General features: G+C 38.4%; 1 protein-coding gene across 3 annotated transcripts in view; it reads right to left on the bottom strand.

Moving 5' to 3' along the window:
• The window catches only part of POU6F2 (POU class 6 homeobox 2), a 313,991-nt gene that overhangs the window by 41,932 nt on the left and 248,418 nt on the right, over positions 1-23,641 (bottom strand). For all 3 annotated transcript variants that reach the window (XM_063323941.1, XM_063323942.1, XM_063323943.1), the window contains exon 6: positions 14,484-14,630. In XM_063323941.1, coding sequence (XP_063180011.1) covers positions 14,484-14,630 — 147 coding nt within the window. The remainder of the gene's footprint in view (positions 1-14,483; positions 14,631-23,641) is intronic.

Here is a 23,641-nt window from a genome sequence, read left to right as displayed (position 1 = left end):
CTTCAAGTTTGTTTGTTTTTTTAAACCACAAGAACCTCAGAGATGCAATGTCTTCATTTATGCACAACTGATTTTTAAATAAAAACATCCTACAGATGGAATACTTAATCTAACTTGAAAGAAAAGATACTCAACACAAACACCCTCCCTTCACATTGCTATCCATCATTTAGTTAAAGTATGAGTAAAGTTAAGTATATTTTAAATAATTCAAACAGATACCATTACCTTGGTCCCTGGGATGCTACTTCTCTATTTATTCGGGAAACACAAAGAAGCAAGCAAGCAAAACAGGAGCACAGTTTTCACAAAAAAATTGAAGAGTGCCTCTAGACTCATCTCAAAAATACGGCAGGTCAGCCAGTGCCAAGTTCTGTGCGGCCATCATCAGCTGCTATCAGGATCTGAGTTAAAACTCCTGTGACTGCCGTGTGGAGCCCAAGTTCCCTTAAAAATAACTGATGTGTGTATTCTAAGGATGGAATTAATGTAATTTAATGTTAGCCACCTAACATTAAAGGTCCAGTTGTAGATGGCCACTCAGGCTCTCTCTAGTCAATGCAGAGAGTGAGGTCATTCATCTCAGCCTAAAACACATGCATGAGATCCCTGAGATGTTTTGTTCTTCAAGAGTGCCTATTTCTTTCAGTGATGACAGAGAACACTAAAAAACTAGCTTAGATTTGGTGCAGCCTAAACTAACTTCAATGTGGTGAAAATTAGGGAAAACAAATTCAAAGCCAGAAGTCTAAAGAGATGTAGGACTCTGCTGAGGACCAGTCAATTCTAATATTGACCTACAGCCTCTCAGTCATTTGGAAAACAGTTGCCTTTTTATTGACCATCTGAATATCTCAGCTGTACAAAAAAAGGAGGATAAAATAATTTTCAAAAAACCTAAAAAATAAAAAAAAAAATCACAGAGGCTTTTTCCAGGGAAAAGGCTCAACCTTTCTTTTTTTTTTTTTCCTTTGTGAGTTAGTATTGAAATAAGACAAGACTTTGAGAAAACCTCACTGGTTGAAAAGTTGTTCAACACATGCACAAAGTGAAACATGTTTGACCATCTCTGTCTACCACAAACACAAACATGGCGACAGAGATGATGCACTTAAATGACTTCAACTTGACTGGTAATATCTTGACACATGTCGCTGGGGAGGGTATAACTTACTCAGCTCTTAAAAAGTAAGTTTAAAAAAAGGACACAGCAATGACTGTGGACTGAAGATTTACTAGAAAGATTCCCTAACCATCTCTTGGAAGTCAAATTTCCATGTTCTGTGCAAACTCAGTGAGAAATTGCCTTCTTGACATGATGCTCATTTATCTCCCCTCACTCTGTGTTCTTTGAGGGCTCCTTTTGCATCATTTGCTGGGTAGTATGAGGCCGATTTAAACATTTCTACTTTTGTGCTGTTGCCAGAGACCATAGTGATTTAGTGAATCAGGCATGCATCATTCATGTTTGTTCCCTCTTTTCACTGCATATGATTTTAAGGAGGAATAAAAGGCAAGAGGGAGCCAAGGGTACAACTTGCCTCAGTAAATGCTTTTTAGGAGGGGCCCTTTCCATTGATGGATCAGGTTATGAGAATTTGAGCTCAACTCAGTAATATTTAACATATATATTTTTATCTGCATACAGAAAAAAAAGGCTTTTTTTTGTAGCATACTTACTTGTGACATTTATTCTCAGCATACAGGATGTAATACATTGTTGGTTAAGGACTTCCATGTAAGCAAAGCTCTAACTATTTGTCATTGTATATAACAGAAGCACGAAGGTATTTGAACAGGCAAATGCTTCTGTGGTTACTAACAGCATGTCTAGGTCAGTAGTCTAACACTCAGATTTTCAGTAATTACCCTAACTGAGAAGCTGGCAAAAAGCTTGTCTAGATTTTGTGCTGTACTCCCTTCCAATACCCCATTATACTTTGATGAAAACATAGTTTGCAACTGCAATTTCAGAGCATTTTCAATCAGCTCTTAGACTTCATAGACAGAATCGTATCGGGGCTTCCTTTCCTTTTCTGTATTTGTTGAACTGAGCATCAGGTAGTTTTGTTCCCTTTGGACCTTTGCAAACAAAACTTAAAAATCATAATTTTAATTTTTCTAAGTAGCCATTGGATATTTAATCCCAGTCTCCAGGCAGGTTTTTGTCTTGGCTGTTGTGGCAAAAATCCTCTGATGTGGTAGAGAAGAATGTGGAGTTCTTTGCCACTGCCAATTGCATGCTATTCTCATTCAAAGGTGGGGACCTTATGATTTATCTGCCCTCTGTGCCCATAGATTCTGAAACTTTCTGCTTTAGCAAAAGGAGTACCTTTCAACAATGCCCATGAAGATCTTCTGTTTTCAAATTCATATCTCTACTTGAGAGCAAAGATAGGTGACTGTCTCCTACACATGTCTCTACCTGAACAGTAGGTGTGATGGCTGGGACATTTCAGTGTATCAGAGTTATGAGAGACATACTCCTGGGTATAGACTATCCAGAAGAACAACATATAGATTTAAACTAAACAGAGTGGTACACTGTAGGTGTTAATACTGAGAAACTGCACATATAAACCCCATACATCAGTATCTGTGCAATTAAAATTAACAGATCTATAGTGCGGATCCCAGAAGATGTGATTTAAACACCTAAAACCAGAAGCCATCTCCCAACACTTTGGAGGGGGCTGTGGATGTGATGTTCATCAACACGAGACATGTCAAGAAAGAGGCAGACCATGCCAACCTGTGGGCAGGGGTTGGGAAATCTTTCCCACGTAGTTCTGCTAACAAACCTCAGTTTTCTTGACCATTTAAACATTTCATTATGGCCTCTTGCGCAGAGCTGCCAATAGTACCAGTCTACATGGTACCTCCTAGTAGTGAAAGGATAGCGTGTTATCACACAGTATCCCTTTCACTCCCACTTTGCAGTCATTCACTAATACTCATATCTCAGCGAGAAATCGAACCCTTAGAAAAATGCAGGCCTATTTTTAGTCCCCAGTTAATAAACTGCAGACAATTATGACCTGTGTACAGTCATGATTACACACTTGTAATATTACACTAGACACACATTTGGGGTAAATAGAGCAGCACGGCATCTCCCATACCAAGACGCGAAGGTTTAGTTTATCTCCATTTGTCACCCAAATAAAGGTTCAACAGATCCCAGAGACAGAAGCATGACTCAAGGAGATAACTAAAATATTTGTAATTTGAGGTCCCTCTGGGTACTTGATGGATGAGCACGAAGGTCCAGGTAAGCATTTGTTCAGCTGTGGTATGTGTATATTTACACACATGCATGTGTTCCCGTAAGTGGGGAGCAATTCAGTTGAAAAAAATATAGACATCCACTCTATTTAAAATGTTTCCGGATTCAGGATATGGCAATAAGACTTAGAGGGAGGAGTATTTTTCTGGTTTGGCCACAGGAGGCCTAATGGAGTACTGTACAATGTCTAAAATGGGACCAAAGACCTATGTTTAACCAACCGAACCCCAGTTACTGCATGTGGCAAAGACCTGTTGTCAGGAAATGAAAATGGTAGAGATAGGGGAAGCAGAACAGGAATGAGGGAATTGGATACTCTGGGATGTCTGGGGATCTGTCACCAACACTGGCACCAGGTATCTGTTCATCTATACTCTTGTTTCCACAAGGTTTTATGCTTCCACTTGTGGAAGGAACCAAAAGAACAAAACCAGGAGAGGTGACAACAAGCTAAGGCTAATAAAAAGAATTGAGAAGGAAAGAAGAGGGAAAGTTTAGCATGGCAAATGGTGTTGATTCCCCCTCACAGCTAGTGCACTGCATGAGCCTGATACAATCTTTTCACTTTGAGGCTGTCTGTCTATCTGTGCTATCAAATAAGACATATCTCAGCTTAATGCACAGCCTGCAATGAAGGGAGTGGATTAGGCCTCTGGAGATGATGACTAACAAGTTAAATTTAAACTTTTTTTCAGTTGGGCTGCAATGACCTATTTATACAATTTCTTTCTTGCTAGCTAGCTTTTTTTTTAACATTACAAGATGTACCTGGCCTCTCTCATCTCTCTCTAAACTGTCTCCCTGATGTCCTGATCACTCTCTGATCTATTTCTCTATCTGCTGGGTGGATGCTAATATGACATATCCAACCTCTAAAACAAACCATTTATTTTGAAACTTGGCTATGTCAGAGTACTTGATGCGTCAAACATTAAAATGAATGTATATTTGGATATTGGGTACATCATGTCTTGATATTAAATTATCTCCTGAAAGGTGGATTGATTTTTAAACTGGCAGGATATGTGTATTGCTTCCTTGAATCTCTAGCATGAAGCTAGATGTAAGGGTAGACTAGGAAAGGTTCTCTACGAAGCAGAGACAGAATTGCTCAAGGGCTATGAGTGTTTTCTTTATATTAATAAATTCTTTTTTTGTGCTTAAAGAAAGAGATTCTGTCATTCTCTTCCATTATTATGTGACAATAATACATTAATCTTCTATGAGAGATACTTATCGTAGAGATAATATTTAATTAATGTTTTATTAGAAATAGGAAGGAAGTTTAAGTGAAAAAGGTACTTTAAGAATCATATATATTTAATAACATTGGCATAGATATTTCAAAGTCCTTTTTTTCTTTTTGATATCTGGGCCATTTGCATACATACACGCTGAAGCCTAACACTGTCAGCATCTGAAGAAAAATGACAAACTGAGATACAGTTTTAGAAAGATAGATTGAGTGTCCATTCATGGTTAGGACTGTGATTTTTTCTGCTTGAACTTTCCCTGCCACTGTTCACAGATGCAACACATAGGAAAAGACACCACACAATTCTTCGCAATACTCTAGATTCAAACCAGAAGACACAGAATCCTTCCTTTTACAGGACAACTCCTGTTCAGTGTGCTACTTGAAAGCTTGTGGGTCTGCATGTAGCAGCCTGTGGGTCTGCATCTGGCTGGTTATGGCTATGAACGCTACATAAATACAACTCAGTTGTTGGCTTACTATCAAATGAGACAATCAAGTACTTTTGCAATTTTCTCCCTTTCAGGTGAAGACTGCTTGGGGAAGACATAGTTTTCCATTTTCAAAATCTTCACAAGATATTGCTAAAACATCTGGACTTCTCATCCTTTCAAATTTTGAAATAAATCCTGACTGAATTGCAAACATGGTATCCCCAAATTTCCCCTCCTCACCTGTATCTCTGAGGCATTGACATACAGATGTCAAGGCTGCAGCCCAAGAAGAAAGCCAATGGCCTTCATTTGTGCATGAAGACTTATATGGCTTCTAAGAAATTTCAAACCTTCCCAAAACAGCAGCAGTGCTTTACCAGTGAGTCAAGGACCTTAAATATCTATCATTTTACATTAACTTCCACTTTTGACAGAGTAATCTGGCTTTTTTTCCCCTTTGCCCAAATAGCCCTTCTTGGTTTTCTTTTTTTCTGGTATCAGGGACAGTTGAGCAGGAAGTAAAATTCTGTCATTGGAAAAAAACCCCAACATTTGATATATACAGGATAAATTAGATACGATCTAAACAAAACTAAGCACCATGTTACACAAAGAACTATAATCTGTTCTTTGCAGAAATGATGAGGCACATCTGAAAAGATAACGCAAACTCTCAGATTTGGTCCACTATCCTCTGCTTAACTACAGCCTTCCTATACCTTAACGTGCAGAGCATTCCCTCATAAGCAGCTTTGGATAGTCTCAAGGAGCAATCCCAAATTAAGAATAGTCTTGGATTCCACTCTAATGTGAATTTCTCATACAGCAGGATTTTCATCATCTCTGGTTGGATGATGAATTGGCCTCAAATTGTTCTCAGCTTTGTCAACTCCTGAAAGCATGCAGTGATGCAGTATTCCCGAGCATGACGCTTAACTGCCTGGGAAACATCAGCGATATAGAAAGCACATTTCTTGGCACCATCTACATGCATCACCTCTGTCTACCGCTTTGTTTACATCATCTTAAAGAGTTTTCCATGAACTTAGAAAAACTTCTGCCTTTACCTTCAAGTTCTGTGGTCTGGTTCACAGGAGTCTAAGCAGACACCTAATGCTCCTGGAATAAAAACTAAAACTGCCAAATTCAATCTTCCAGGACAATAACGGTGAAACCTTCTCTGTGTACAGCAGAGTTTGTTTTCAGGGGAAGGTCAAGGACTTGGAATGAATTCCAACAGTACCTGAGGAATACTCCTGGGTTTATCACCTTTGGCTTCACCATATTCTGCGGCAAAAGCTAAGTACACTTCTGTTATCTGCCTTTCTCTAATGCAAATATAAGCAACATGCACCTCTAAGAAACCCCTTCATAAAGAATTTTAAATCCAGGTGAAAAAAAAAAAGTGAAACAAACAAAAAAATTCCTGACAGACAAAACAATGCCCGTATCAAACACACGAGACTATTCTACAAGCTTCTCCTGGCAGGAAGACCAATTTGTGACAGTCACTAGTCATGTTTCTTAATGCATTACTGGAAGTGATATGATGATAAGGAGAGCAATGTAGGAACCTGCACAGAGCAGAAAGATTTCATTGACTGTGATGGGTGTCACTGGTGATAACCATGAAAATTTGCCATGCTTATACCCACGTCACGATGCTAAAATGAACAGATTATAGGAGTTGTAGGTGCTTCTTTTAGTTACTAGTTAGCTTTCATGAAAATGGTAAGTAAGCTGAACTAGTAGTTAGTTTGGTTTCCTCCTCTGTTCAAAAGTAATTAAGAAGGCAATGACAAAAGGACAGGTATGTCCTGTATTTCTGACTTGAAATAATTAATTAATCTAAATTGAAGTGAATAACATTTTCAAAAGTATGTAAATGCTTCAGGCTTTTAAGACTCTCCTCAAAGTATATTTACTCCACATAATACAGCGTGCTACCAAGACCCCAGAGCTAGTAACTAATGAGCTAGATCCTACATCACCTTCTTGAGAAGCAGAATTAATTAGTAGAGCCCTAACACCACGCTGCCAAGGTTTTTGGCTTCTGGGATCTGTGCTAGTATGGCACTGTCTGAGACATAAACGTACTGTCTCTTGGAGTTTGCTTGCAATGCTCCATTACAGTGCATAGACGTGCCTTCGAGCACTAAGACTTGTAACACTGACTGAAGGAACTTCAGGCTCTTACAGGTATGTAAATTGCTTTTGAAAGTACGACTCAGGCACCTCTGAAAGAGTCTACGTCAGAGATACAGTACCTTGGCAGAGACCCAGGCAAGAGGCTACAAATCTGAAAGTGTGAAGCTCAAAGTAAGGTTCGTTGTCAGCTAGACGAAATAAATTTTGGTGGCCTTTCTGGATAGCTGCTGATCGTTTTCAATACGCAATTATCCTTTCCTTGGTATCTGATTGGAGACTTCAGTTGTGATCCAGAATGGCTCCAGTAATGTGTTTTGCTGTAAAGAGAAGTTCCATGCTTCTCTTAAATAACAGTGTTCCACTTGCAGTTCCTATTTGGAACAAATATTATTTAACATATCCGCTCTTGTCTTGTTAGTTTTTTTGGGAACATTAGAGTCTCCTGTACTAGAGGTTTGACTTCAGCTCAAACCTAGTCTTGAACTACTACTCCTTCCTACTATTCATTTTCCTGGAGCTTTGGAGGAAAGTGGTAGCGCCTCTACTTTAAAGCCAGCCTCTTTGTCTGAGCAGGTTGTGAGTTGGTCATACTGCGTTTTTGCAGCATTTTGGCAATGATTGGTTCATTGGATAATTAATTATCTTTTTTACCCTGCCCTTTTTTTATCCTGTGGGAAAGTTAGATTCCCTCCATTAAATATGGTGGCACCAGGGTTGTTCTGACCTTCTTGTTATATCACTTTTCCATCTTGCAGATGGTAACTGTTCTAAATTTCACCACTGTTTAAAAAAATGTGGATATGGATTTCAAAATTGTTCACAATTATGGATATCCAAAATTTATCAGTGATCACTGCCTAAAACAGACAAAACAGACTAGCCAGCTCTTGTTTTGGAATAATTGGCCTCACTCTCTGCCCCCGTCCATTTCAACGAAACTACCAATTTGCATGACCTGAGTTTGGTCCATACATTTTTACATTTATGCCACTATGGCTAAAATTGAGGTTAGATAAATAGTACAGTAAAATAAAAACACAGTCAGCAAAAGTATGTTAAAGCAATTATTTGTCTTTTGATTCAAATTCACATGGGAGGTAATTAAACAAACGGCCTCCTCAATGTTTAGCTGTGGGGAGAGGAATCTGATGGAAAAAAATAATCTTCCCTTGCAACTGACCTTTTCTCATAATATGTGCCCTTTTCTTCCTGCAAACAGCAGAACTACATGTATTCAGCCCAGTGAAACTCTGAGGGGGCAAACACAGAGTCGGAACTCCACCCAGAAGAAATTCAATATATTCATACGAAGGTCTGTCAAAACAGATTCTCCTGGCAAAGGGTTTTTCAAGGAATGTTCGTAAATGCTAGTATTATTTGAGCGTTACAATCCCTCTCTCTAGCCTCTCCGTTAAAATATTCCTCTTTTATTATGTCAGTCTTGTAATGAAATTTCCTTAATATATACCATTCTGATACCACCAACTCAGATTTCTGTCAATCTTAGCCCTGGGAAGACATTGTTTGCAGTCACTATTTAAACAATCATTGTTTAGATTTTTGTGAATGTTGTTAGGTGCTGTGAGGGCTAAACCACTAGTGGTTAGCACATATTAGAGCTGCATAGCTGAAACAGATGTAGCAATGGTAACAATTGTTAAAGAGAAAAGGCTAATGGACATCACACACCTGGAGAACAGTTTGAACTGCAGATATTCAGAAGGACTTTGAGGAGTCTTACATACTACATGCCTTTGAGCCTCCTAGAACTTCTGGGAGAGTTAAACAAAAAAAAAAAAGGCAACAAATGACCAACATCCTCCTTTTAAGTCTCATGAGGAGGTCCACCTTGCATTCCCATTGATAGCTGCCAATTTTATTGGTTAGTGTAAAACAAAAACTAGGCCACATGCCAGTCTCTACATAACTTCTTGGAGGTGACTACTAATTTGACAATGCAAAGACTGAATAGCTCTTCATATTGACCTGTAGCTGTCAAGGGATTCTTGCGTCTATGGTTCAAGAGAACTGAAAGTTTTATAAGCAACTTTCCTTATACATGCTCATTTGCTCATCGTAGCCAACTCTACCAGCAAGAAAAAGGAAGAACTACTATAGAGTTGAACAAGAAGGTAAAACAAAGTAATGTATTAGTCCCTTTGGTTGTATCTATACACAAAATTATACTATTGTCATCTAATATGTACTTCACTGATTTAACAGAAAAGGTGTAAATCCCTGTAAAGGTATACATTTCAGTATTAGAAGATCTTACTTCTATTTATGTGAAACCTGCTCATAATCAGCTAAAATGAAACTGAAACAAAAAGTAAAAAAAGACAAAAATATTGGGCTCTCCACTCATTTTTTTCCTCATCTGTTTAACTAAACTGCATTAAAATCTACCTTAGATATTAAAAGTGTATTTTCTTTTTGAGGGGAGATAGCCCCAACTGAACCTCATCAGAATAGAAAGAAAATGCTAAAATCACCTTTTTCCACACCATTTTGTAATTAGCTCACCCTCCAAAAGAAGACAATGGCCTTGTCTATGGGAACGGAGCAGTCCTAGCACTGTAGCCTATCATACATTTTCCAGATTGTGGCCTTGGCCACTTTAACTAAGACAAGACAGCTGCTAGCTTTAGAATTATAAACACAGTTTGCAAGTAATTCTTACCACTTCAGAAAAAAGTAGTTCCAGAAAATGGTGAAAATAATAGTAAGTACATGTACACATGTAATAACTGGGAAGATGGAGAATTCCTTCGGAATGAAAAATACTTTAGTGCTTTCCAAGCCAGTCCACAATGAGGACAATGCTATTTTTTAAAAACCTATTCCCTGTTTTTATTGCACATGACATATTACATTGTACTTGTACACTATGTGGTGGCGAGAATTTCCCTGCTTATTTAATTGTGATCCTTCAACGAATTTGAAAGGGAGCGCTTTATTTCCATTTCTTTAATTTACTAGTTCTTTAGCTGATGATTTTATTAACCCTTGTATTTGAGAACTGATGCTTAACAAAAAGAGAAGAAGAAAAAAAAGGCCCTTGGCAGTATTGTGAAGGCCTGGAACTGAATAATGCACTTTAATAATGAGGGATAGAGCTACGGCTTTTGCTGATGGCTGTGACCGGCTCTGTGACCTGATTATGTCGCAGAGTGTCAGCAGCTGAGACACTACAAAAGGGAGCGCATCCCATCAAATCTATCTCCATTGTAATCACTCGCACTGCTGAGAGGCTTGTTAGGAGCAGGGAATCCATCAGGCCTCATTAGCACCATTTACCATCAAGAAGCTCAAAGAGTAAACGTGTACCCTCTCATCAGAATAATGAGAACCAAAGTACTCCTATTATCTAATTGGATCAACAATGCCTCTCTCTCTGTTTAGTCCCCTGAGCTACTTGTGGACTACAACTCTCAAAAATTAGTTATTTTTTGTTAATTGCCCGGGTGGAGCTGTGCTCAAGGTTTTTCATATACAGAAGGTTTTCACATCTAAAGGGCAAGGCATGGGCACAATGAAGCCCCAGTTCCTCCAAGGGCATTCTTAGATTATACTGATGCCATCCCAACTAAATTCACTGTTCAATTAGAGTATGTACTGTACAATTACACCATACTTACTTACGTTTTCCTATTAACCTACCAGCAAATAGAACGCATTACCCTCTTTAACCACAAGACAGTTCATAACGCCAACTCTTATCATGCTGCTTTTTTACTCTTTATGGTAAAATGCTATTTTGCAATTGCTGAATTAGGATGTATTTTTCTCCTATTGGACAACACTCATCTTTCCAAAAAAGATACTAAACGTACTCAGCACCTGCACTTATAATGTATTAGATCCTGTTGAAGTCAAGGAACTTAAATGCAACCGATGACAATTAAGCACTATGTTTTCGGCAAGCAGGAAGCTGGCCTGGAGGTAGCACTTACGGAAACCAGAAGCATGAACCTTGCTTCCATATTTCTGTGGTTCACCTCCTTACAAAGATTAAGAAAACAGCCAAAATACACCTTTCATGTACTTAATAGACATAGTAAAACCCACTTGAAACTCCTAAGATATTCTTTCATTTGCAACAACAAAGTGAAAAGGAGAAATGTCTGGTTGTTACATCCCTGAAGAATTCAAGTGCAGCAAGAGCACTAGGATCCTACTATAAGGGCAGGCTGAAGCCAAGTGGGAAGACAGCTTCTCTTTGAAATCAGTGTATCTACTGACAGGGTGGAATCTAGCAATTCTGCTACCCTGGCCTTTACATTTAAGATATGAAAGCCCAGTCCTGCAAACGCTTTCTGGAAAGTGCTGAGGGCAAACAGAATGTAAGCACTGTTGCACGGGACAACAGCTCTTCATAATACACCTCTGAAAGTGAAAATTTGATTTAGAGTCCTCTACCTGTACTATAGCAAATTAATCAGGTGATCTAATCATATTATTCCAATGGATCGGATCTCTTTGCTACAGTGGTCTTGGGGAGCTCTGGTATTACAGGTCATATTGCCATCCAAAGCAAAAAAACCTAATAAATATTATCATGCTATAATTGTGAATGCAATAATTAATAACAAATATGTTATATAAGTGATTATTTTTATATATGTATATTTTTTTTTTTACTGTGGTTCTAAGAAATCCTGGACTACTCGGAATTAACGCCATGCCATATGTCATTTAAAAGATCATTTCCCTAAATTTGCCATAGGATCTTGGATTTGACCTACAGCTTAGTGTCTCCAGGGATTACTGATCACCATATATTTAGCTAGACAGATGGACATTTACAAGCCCTGAATTTCTATAACAGAAGCAGCGTATAATTACAAAGACTGCACATACAAACAGTCTGGTACGTCACCCAGCCTTATATTTGCAGGAGTGAAATTTGGGTGTCACACTTGTGATTCTTTGAAAGGGGCAATTTTCAAAGGGCAGATTCTTAACATATAATGGGAATTTCATTCCTATAAATCCAAGCACATCATTCAGAAATGGAGCATCCCAAATTACCATTCGCTTATGCTCCTAATTTTGAAGAAACATACCTTTCAGTTCCTGTTTAGTTGCTATAATTTTATTAATTTACAGGGAATGTAATTTAATTTCTGGTACATAGTTTAATTACACTGAACAGTCCTGTTTTGTAGATGGATAGCTTCAGAAGTGTGCTCTAAGCAATATGGTTTATGCTGAATATTATAAAAATGGGTGTTACATTACACCCTTATCATTAATACTTATCTGTATTGTGGCAAGGTCTGCAGTACTGATTATAAACCAAGGAACATTTGTAAAAACAATAATAAAAAGACAGCCCTTATTTAAAAGGGCTAGGCAAACAGATAGATTCTGTAATTACACCCAACAACTGGGAAGATTCTTCCTTTCTCTTCTCTTTCTCTGCAACCTGTGGAATTATTGGACTTTATGTTATGTATGGAATAAACAAGCCTCAGCCTGAGGGAATCTATAGTTTCATTCAGTGATATCTTCACAGTAGGGTTTTTTTTTTAAAAAAAAACATATGATGAATGGCCACACTTTGCTTATGTTTTCTGTGTAGAACACGTAAAGGGAAAACTATGGAAAAACTAGTCTGGGTTTTATATCTTCAGCTCTTACAACTAACACCTTTGGTACCAGGTGCCTCATGTGAGTGGCGATTGTGAACCATTTCTGGAGTACGGATAGAAACATGCAGGCTTCTAGGTTGGAGCTGATCTGACTATGAGTTATAGGTATTATAACCAACTTTTCTTCCAAACCAATACTCCATCCCTCCAGAAATCTTAATAGGCTTTTGAGAGCCTCCATTTAAAGCTGGCTGCATAAAATGATCCTTTGATGAAAAGGGATTGAAACAAGGGTTAAAGTAGACATTGAAAGGTTATTGTAGAGGGCACATTGTTCATACAATCCTCCTTTAATATGTGTGGTGTGCACCTGCGATAAGATGATTCATTAGATAAGGCCTCACTTTGACAAGCTCCATCGTTCAACCCTCGGGGTAGTGATGGAACAATTCTGCACCCACCCAGTAAATATAACAAGGTCAGCATTTTTTTCCCGGGACTTGGATGGCGATAGCAAAGCTCAGGATGCATCTTTGTTTATGTGTTATGTTGGCAAAAAAACCAGGGGCTCCTATGAAGTGTTGTCTTTTATTTTTTAATGGGCCAAAATAAAAAATGTCACCCCTGTTCCAATTAAATAACATGGTGATAGAAAATTACCAGGAAACAACCTGCTCTTCATGTTTTTTTTTTCCCTGTAGTAAACAGTAAAAGTAGAAACTAAACTTTAGATTCACATATCATCCAAGCTGCATCATTTCAATAAATGTTTACCAGGGCCTAACATCCACGTAAGCACTGTGTATATCACCATACGCCCAATTTGTAGCATTTAGAATAATGACATTCAAATTACTCACTTACCAGGTCCAGTCTTAAGTTACATTGACAGATTTGTTGCAGTGACTTTATGTGAAACAAGTAGTTGTGTTAATTTTAGTCATACTAAATACAATAAAGAATGACGGCGTCCACAATCCAAAAGCTACTTGAGCACGCTGCATCAATGGAATTATTTATACATTTATGGATTCAGATGTATACCTTTCTGCATCATATTAAGACTGAAACTGAAATAGGTTGCAACAAATACACAGCTCCCAAATGCAGATAATGCACAATCTCTCTCTTAGACACACCATAAACATGGTTCAATTTTCTGTTTGGAAAATTTTCTTTAAAGCAAAAGTTTCTCCCAAATTTGCATTAAAGACTGGCAGATTCATTGCAAATTGCTTAACTTAGTTAATCAGCAAACGAGTAAGCCCTCCAGTTAAATCCATCCCAGATACTTCATTACAATGCAAGTTGTGTTCCTTCACTGAAAACATTTAATACCTTTTTAGAAATAAAGTAATACAGAAATGCTACAATTTGCAAAAAAGTGTAGTCTTACTAGTACAGCAGCACTTTAATATAGTTGTCAGTTGCATACATAAGTGGAAGAAGACAGACAGTATGTTTGTTAAGAATCACAGGGTTGCTGGACTTTTAAAATACTGTATTATTGGCCTATTATGATCTTTTCAAAAGGCTGAATTGAAATAAAACAAATCCTAAGCCTTTTCTGGCTTGGAAACACTTTCTAGCAGTTCCTAACTTCCTCCCAGCTCTTAGACTTTCCATTTCTTACCTTGTCTGGCAAATCAATATTTATTTATCTTCAATATGTGCACTTTTAAATTGCTGTCATACAAGCGGAACTCATTTTTGTCCCAAGATCAGCCTGCCATCAGAATTCACTGTTTGCTCCATCTTCTACTCACCTGTCCTTGTGCATTAGTGACGAGTTGACCTGTGACCCCCTGAAGACTGGAGAGGGCATTGCCAAAAGCCTGGGAGCTTGCTATTGAGCCCATGGCTGCTGCTGCTGCAGCCGCTGCTGCTTGACTCGCTAGCGGATTATTAACCAGCTGAAAAAAAGAAAGAAAAGATCATGGTAAAACCCCCGACAAACACAGAAACACAGAGTGCGAACTGGATAACACAAAAGTGATTGTGCCAACGTGGGTAAAAAACTGTCTACTCCAAGAGCTTGCGTAGTTTTGAGAGGTTCTTATCTCTGAGGCTTTGGTGTCTTTGACAATTAATGTTTTTCAAAAATGCAGAGAAAATTCCATGTTAATATTGAAGAATAAAACTCTCTTTTTTTACCCTTTATTGTCCTTTTTTTTTTCAGTTATGCTTGATGTGTTTCTTTAGGTTCAACATGCTAATGCTGCAGGTGTAGCAGATAATCCTGCTGTAAACAGCAATCAGTAAAAGATTAGCATTTGATTTGAATGGGAGTGGGATACTTACCTGGGGATACTCAGAACAGACACTGTTTTACTAATGAACCCAGAAATAAGAAAAACCTGCGGATCTTTTTAATTTATATCATTAAAAAATTGGTCACAACATCTAGATAAATCACAGCAGAGACTCAACCCTGTGATTAAGTTCAGTAGAAATCGACTAAAAATTCAAAATTAATTTGCAAAATATGATACTAAGCAACTTACTGCTTCTCAACTGCAAATGATTAATTGCAGGACTCATAAATTTTCAGGAAGTGAGTTGTACTGCCCACTTCAGTCAGCTCTACCTGGGTGATCCATATAAAGCATAGAGCACACTCACAGCTTTCACCTGAGGAGACTATGGGAATCCCACAGAGGAATGCTCCTATCAACGCTTGGGCTTATCACACATACAAAATGTGTGTTCCTCTGTCAGAATCAAATTCCCTCTGGGAGGTGGCTTGTTCACTGGATTATTGTGAAGTTTATATTTTCTCATCCTTTTCTGAGAATGGACAAACTTTGAACCAAGCACACGGGGATAACAGTAAAAAAAAAATTAAAAAAAAATGCTATGAATCATCATCACTGGGACAGCTGTTGTGAGAACAATCAAACAAACAGGTAAACAGGCTGAAAATGTATTTTAGACTGGGTTTGCCCCCTAAGAATCATTGCGTTTTAGCAGAGCTTGCAAAATGTACATTAGCAGGGCAAAGTAGCCAGAAGTTTGAGGGAGAAAAAAGTCTAGGGACAGCAAAGCCATTTTTTTGTTAGGCTGAGGTGAAAATGCTGAAGCTAACTCAGAAATACTTAATGCTTTAGCTGAAATTGGTAGGAGTTCTACATCCTTAGATGACGAGTAAATTATCAATCTTATAGAAATGGAGAGTCACAGACACCTGTAAGGGATGCACTCCACAGACAGGCTCTGCTTCAAAATAGGTTATAAAAAATTAAACAGTGATTAGGAGATGTTTTAAGCATGTTACAGATATGAGTAGTGTGTATGTTATAGATGTTTAGAAGCCCATCAGTAGAAGATGTCAGATATGGTTATAATCTATGCTTATAAGAAACCTACTTGTCTCTTGGATGTTGCAAAATCTACAACCAATGATTGGTCATACATTAAAACATCTATTAATCATTCATTAGCCCTTCATGAAGTATTTATAAATGGTACCTTGATATAAAGTGTTGCCTAAAGGGCGCCTTGGGCACATCCAATCCCTCTAGAAATTGTAAAGTAAATAACTAAATAAAGATTAGTAGCGATGCTGGACAGAAAAGATGACATTGTTGGACGAAATATTTTGATTTGGAAAAAATTGTTATATGGATCTCCAAAACCAGTCTGCAGCATCCCATGTCAAGAAAATCAAGCAGGAATAAAACACGAAGGCGGAAACCGCAATGACTGCTTGATTAGCAGTCCTGATGAGCTGTGAAGAGAGCAGAGAGGGGCACAATGACCAAGGCAAAGCTCGGCCCCTGAACACAGAGTTCAAGCAATTCCACTGACTGCACAAAGCGTGAGCCCAAATGCAGTCGCGTGCACTCCTCAGGCACTTGGGTGCTGGTGCCTGAGCACGGCAGTATAAAGCCAGATAACAGTATAGATAAACTCGTCAGTTTTCTGCTCAGAACAGTGACATTTCTTTATTGTCCAGATCAGAAGCTGGTAAAATCTGCCTTTCCTCACCGCACTTCATGGGCAGCACTGGGACTTTGAGTAATCCCCTTGTAGCTGTAAATACTTGGAGAAGGAAGAGGCAGCAGCAAGAGCATAAGACTTTCAGAAGAGGCCTTCTGTTGTCTTATTAGGCGCTGACAAATTACTGCACCTATGATCCTACAGCATCTGACTGTAGGTATAAACGATAATCTTTGCCTGGTTACCTGATACCAGCTAATAAACTACACCAGCTGCCATAGTTTACGGCTTCAGGTGTGTATAGGAACAGTTACTAGGGGAGCACGAGTTAGTTTGTGAATCTGGAAACTGCAAAGGGTTAAAACCTCCTAAAAATCAGACTATCACCTCCTAGAATCTCCTTTCCATTTTTCTTGCTCCAGTTTTCAGAAACTGTACATTTTCAAATACAACAATAAAATTTAATTACAACAAACCCTGGAGACACTCAGGATTGCTTTTAGTTGCACCACAGAGATAAGCCACTTATTAAAAAAGATGGCAGAGGCTATGATATGCACAGGTACCCTGGGTAGTACCACGTTCCAGGAAAAATCACACTGAGTGGGCCAACTCACAGGGTAAGAGACTTCCAAGTGCATACAAAAATATCCCTATCTATTCATAAGCTGATTAAAAAAGAGAAGATGCATTTTTCTTTGGGTGCTTTGGGAAACTGTTGACTGCAAGTTACACTCTGTTAAATTGACCCCTTTTACATCATGTGCAAATTGGGAATGGAGAAATACACCTCATTTCACTATATCTGGACACCAAGGTAACTTCTGACATATTATATCTTGCTTTTATTTTAAAAATAAAATCTCTGACTTGAGAGGTTTATGCCATTTCTCAGTGCAGGCGGGATCCCCGAGAACACTTATTGGAAGTATTAGAAATACATTGTAAAAGTTCCCACAAAAGGCTCTTCCCATTTTGTTTCTGTATTTAAATAATGATTTAATTTGGAAGGCTGAGGCCTTTGGAGCTGTCAATTCCAGTGCCCAAATTTCTGCTCCCACTCAAAATACCAGCCATAACAGCAGGTAATAGCGATCTTAGTTTAAAGTGACAGGCCAGCCATCGCAAGGATGCCTCCGCTAATGATGTGATTATTTGGAGAAGCAATCTTTATGAGGAAGAATCTTGTAATAACTGAGTAGCTTCAGTACCTTTTTCTGACTTTCCAAAGCTGAATTTTTAAAGGAAAAGCATATGAAATCTGTTCTGCTCTAACTCAGTGTAAAGCAGGAGCCATTCCACTGCAGCAAACAGAACTCACACAAATAAAACTAACCTGTAAAATGACGGAGGATGAAAGGGGCACTACTTTCAAGATCCTAAAATTCTGACATGTGAAGTTAGAGTTTCTAGGCTTAAGAAATAGTCTTCAAAAAGCACAATTTCAAGGAAAGTGTGGTAGAGTCAATGTTGCAAGCAGCTTTCTTTAGAGCCACAAATACTTTTTTCTTCTGGAAGAATAACCTTTTCCTCTCTTTTCCAAAGCTAACTTTGTATCTATCTAACTTGCTGGGAGAAACTGATCAGGCATTCATGTATTGTTGAATACGAGATCTGATTTGATAGCCTACACAGTAATTTTACTTTCCTCTATGAAGGGTGTATCCTACTGAATTTTCATTCCCCTAGTCTGGAAAACAAAGAGCCAGTTTTACTCATTACAATATCACTCATTCAACAAATATAAAGAAAAAAACCCAACCAAACTGTTTGACTGATGATATGAAAAGCCAAGACATTTCAGGATGCCAGAGCATCGTATGAAAAAATGGGTATGTAACCTGAAAGGTAAGGTCACTCTATGTCGTGCCAGTATCAGAATAAAGTTAGATCTTGTGTGTTTTCTAAAGGACTTGTGGGAGAGGCTAAGAGTGAAGATACGCTATCTGAACGGAGCAAAGAGAATGGAGGGACGTATCGTGGCGTAAGAGCAGACATAACCTCATTTTACAGAAAAGTATCGGTGTTTTTCAGGAAGGTTGTTAAAAAAATCAGATTTCTGGATATCTCCTAGAGATTAAATTAGTGTAGAAAAGCAGTATATTTGATTAGGGACCAACAGATCCTCAGTATTTTATGTTCTCGGACAATCCTTTCTGTAGGGAACATCACACTACTAGATCTGCTACTGATTAGCTACTGAGAGTTTTTGCCTACACCAATGTTTTTCAAGTGAAAACAGAAAAATCCTTTGATTTAATAACTCTGAAAGTTGAGAATAATTCATCAATGTCTCTCAATCAGAAACACATGTCATTTTTCTATCCAGACTATGTGAAAAAATGAACATAGAAATTAAATTTTTGTTAGCATGGCGTTTGCTTTCGTAGGAATTTTTAACTGACAATCTACGTGAATTTTATCTTTGTTGAGATTACGAGCGAATTACACGTCAAAATCTAGTGGGTTTTACTCCCATTTTTTCACATTGGATTGTGAGACAGATTCTGGGTAGTAGTCACTTGGACTTAAGGGAAAAAAACCTGTTTCAAACTGAGCACAGGCTTCTGAGGATATTCTGGTACCACCTTCATTACCGCGACCAGCATTATCATCTGTATTGGGTGCAGATGGGAAGGTTTTGGTAGCAGGGACCTGCAGAGGAGGAGGGAGGGAAAGAAGAGTGAATGCAACAGAAGGAACACCAAGGGCAGAGAAAGGAGGAGGTGCTCCACAGCAGAGCAGGTACCTACACGGTAGCCCTCGAGAACCCCACACTGGAGCAGGGGTGAGAGCACATGAGAACTGTGATCTGTGGAGAGCCCACGCAAGAGCAGGGGCAAAGTATGAAGAGGAAGGAGCAGCAGAGAGGAACTCTTCTGGACTGACCACAGCCCTCCACGCCCCCTGCACCACGGGGGCTGGGTAGAGGAGTGAGGAGTGAAGGAATGAAGTTCAGTCTGGGAAAGGCGGGAGGAAAGATGTAGTTTTAATGTTTTGTCTTTTTATTTCTCACTGCCTGAATCTATTTTAATTGGCAATAAATTAAAGTTAATTATCCCCAAGTGGAGTCTGTTTTGCCCGTGACAGTGGCTGGTAAGCAGTCTCTCTATCTTGATCCTTGAGCTTTCTCACCCTATTTTCTCCCCCATCCCACTGAGGCAGTGAGTGAGCGAGCAGCTGGGTGGGCATTTGGCTGTTAGCCAAAGCCAACCCACCACACCATCCCATTCCAATAACTGTAGACTATATCTAACAACAATATAAAAGTGTCTTCAAGAACCTGAAGACATAGAAGCAGAGCATTCTAACCTTGGTTTCTAAACATGAACTGACTGATGCAGAAGTACAGTTACTCTGGAAGTCCCTAGTTGCTCTTCTGGCAATTTCTTTGCATAGTATTAATTCTTATATTCCTAATTGTCCTCAATATGCACATGTACCTTGTACCAGTTGATAGCTCCCTGGACCTACATTAAATCTCAAAATCCCTGAAGGACTTTTTAAAAAGACACTGGAAAGACTGCTTCAACTTAATCCTGGGAAAGCACCTAGATACCACAGTGATGACTGCCAAATAAATGTTTGTAATAACCAACAAGAAGAAGACCACTTAGCATTTATATAGAATTTTGCAGCCAAATTTTTCAACTATGGGTGCCTGAGCTCTGCCGGTCTAATTTATTTTCAGGTCTTAAGCAAAAATAAGTCAAATTTTCAAGAAACCTGTGTACATGCACATACGAAGAAAGCCAAGAGAGAATACATAGGTAAAATAAACCAAAAAAAAATTAATTTTATCCAAAAAGATACTATGATCAAACATTTTGGGAACCCTGTATGTTTTAGATATCAGTTAGGGACTTTTTTTTAAAGTTTGACCCTCCCCTCCCTTCTTTTTAGTTTATGTAATAGGATAATTACAACATTTAACTTTTATAAATGAACAACAGGATAAAATGTCTAGTAAAATGGCTGTCATGGAGCCTAATCATGCATAACTCTGAAAACATGCCCCGGCAGGCAAACGTTTGAAGCAAATCCCAAATTATGAAAAAAATAATCTGTCAACATTTGTTACTTGTACAGTGCTGGGATATGATCAACCTATAAGCTATACAATGTAGTTGCAATATCCAGACCTGTCCAATAATGATGCCTGGATATTTGAAAACTGCATAAGTCTACATTTGCAAATAGTTGTAGATGGTAAGAGTTCCAAATAGGCTGCTTAGACAGACATTTTAGTATATGCACATATATCAGATATTTATGTGCAGAATACAGTGTAGAGACAAGGATACTGGAATATCTGAAAGCACCAACTTGCCAGGGACACTTAAAATATCTGGTTCTCACAGATACTTAATCTGCTCATTATATACATTTATTGTGGCTGAGCTATTTGCTGTCTAAATCTATGCTGAATTTTCTATCAGGAATAAGTACTGGTAGTGGCATCACTGATGCGACATGACTTGATTCAATGCAAAGCGACGCGACCTGAGGTGATGGGAAGCACGCAGTGCTCACGTACGCCTTGATATGACATGGATAGAGGAGGATCCACAAAATTTCTCACAATCTTTGTAAACAAGGTGCTGCTGGTCAAATTGGAACCAGTCTAAAAAACTACTATAACAATTTACAAAATAAAAAAGGCGTATTTTTAATAGAGCCCTGGCAAAGCGAATGCAGAGCAGACATCATTCCCAGATCTCTAGGACCAAACTACTGGAGACATGAATAATGAAGAACACATTAGGGCACAGGCAGGACCGAGTGGGAACCACTCTAGCCATTTTCATTTCTGCTCTATTAGTGACAGATAAAAAAGAGAGCAAAGGAAACTAGAGGAAAGGGAGGGATACTCTTTGGGTCTCATTCTACAAGATAAGCTAAATGGAAGGTGTCAGCATGTCTGAGGCTGGGTCTTATAAGTTTAGCAAAAAGAAGAGCGAATATATTTAAATATATTTCATATCTTTAAATACAAATAACTAAGAAGAGTAGCTGACTGGTTCCTTTAGCAGCAGGTCAGTACTTATAGACTACCCACAGAGTCTAGTCCTGGGGGTTCCCGGCTGTCCACGTTTATAACTTACAAGTACGAAACGTTTCAGATCCTTATAAGCTGGCACACATTGTTCCAGATTTTAATTAAACAGAGCCATCTTGGTTTAGTCTGGTTAGTTACCTTTATGTTTATGCAGTCTTTAAAATATCTGCAACTGTTTATTTTATGCATGATGTAAACATACTGTAAACAAACTACCTCATCTGACTCCATGAAATTTTGCATCGCTACTACTCGTAAATTGTATTGGTGCTCATAAAAGAGGAGAGAGTACTGAAAAAATTATCTGAATTCTCTAATTTTCTGAAGTAGTTTCCACGTGTGGAAAGAATGAAAGCAAAGAGCCTCTCCTAAACTTTCTGAAAGGGGCTGCAACTCAGCTCATTTCAGGTTGATTAGTTCCTCGGTTCCTGTGTTTGTCTATTTTAGAATGATTTATCTGGCTTCTGAAAGATGCTTTCCCCACAAGAAAAATGGTTACTTCAGGGCTCCCTTGCTGTTAAAAAAATGAACTCTTATCAAAAGGAAATTGCCATCTGTCTTCTCGGATAAGAGCCCAGCACTTGGGTCTCAGTGATCTAGCCTCTGCAGAAAGTGTGTCAACCGTGAGACACACCAAATTAATCTCCTTAATCTAAAACATTTATTTGCCTTTAATTTGAATGTGTGAATGGCACACGCACATGTAAATACAGCCATTTGCATATATAAATGTTAAAAATGCAATGTGAGGTCACTTCATGATAATATGACGCTTCATGTTGGGTATTCGAGAAAATATTTCTGAAACAGTCTTGTTTTACAGTACAATATGCAATCGTACTATACATGCCTGGAACTGTTTATTCAAATATTCATATTAAAAATCAGACTTTTAGGTACAGACCTTCTCTTTTGCCCTTTGAAGAATAAATCCTACTTAATACTTAGGGACATATTGCTTACTGAAGCCATACATAAGGCTTCTTTAAAAATTCTATGCTGCTCTGCAAAGATCCTCATTTTTGAAGCTGGAAATACATCTGGATACTTTAATTTATTTGTAATGCAACAGCATCACCAAATAGGTCTGCTTCCATGTAAGCTAAGTGCTTACACTGAAGTCACACTGACTTGAATGTGAACAAGATCAGATCTAAAACTGGAACTATGTGGAATATTTTTCTTTTCACGGCTTTCAGCTCCAAATTTGGCCTTACTAGATGCACTGATCTGATACAAAGTTGAGGAATGATACAGATGATTCCTGAGTGCAGTGGAAAGATTGCTGGCAAAGATACATGTCAGTACAAAATCCAAATCTGGTTCTGAATCTAGGTATCTAGAAAGCTGGAAGGATTTCATTCTCTGCAGTTACGTCAGTTTGCCTCAAAATCAAAATGACATAAACACCGTAATCGATACCATGTGTTTGAGAAGTTCTCTGTTTTCCAGGTTTCGTAGAGCATATATGTGATATCAAATCAGTTGAGATTTTTAATTAGACATTTTGAGTTTTGCTGAAACCTTAGTATACAAAGTGAGATTTGAGAAGCATTAGCAAAGTTGAAGGAAGCATTTAGTTTGAAAAACTTGAAGTCAAAATCACATTTCTAATAAAATAAATATAAGGGGTGAGCGATAGCCATTAAAACAAGGAACCTGGGTCAAAGTTTGTGTGAAGGGAGAGGGCAACCAAAAAAGGATGCTGAAGGTCCCTAAGCAGGGTACTGTTAACATTTTCCTTGGGGCACTATTTTATTATGTTAGTACAGTTCTGAGTTCCCAGTGATGGACTGGGAATGTGACTTTGTTCAACTGTTGGCTGTCCGTGTGTCAATGGGGAGGTTCCTGCTGCTACTCCTTTTCTAAAGATAGAGCAATGAACACTTATGAGCCTGCACTCCCCGTCCTTGCACCAGCACTGCG

Source organism: Chroicocephalus ridibundus, chromosome 2, assembly GCF_963924245.1.
Source record: "Chroicocephalus ridibundus chromosome 2, bChrRid1.1, whole genome shotgun sequence".
Lineage (NCBI taxonomy): Eukaryota > Metazoa > Chordata > Aves > Charadriiformes > Laridae > Chroicocephalus > Chroicocephalus ridibundus.
This window is presented reverse-complemented; position numbering and strand designations above follow the sequence as displayed.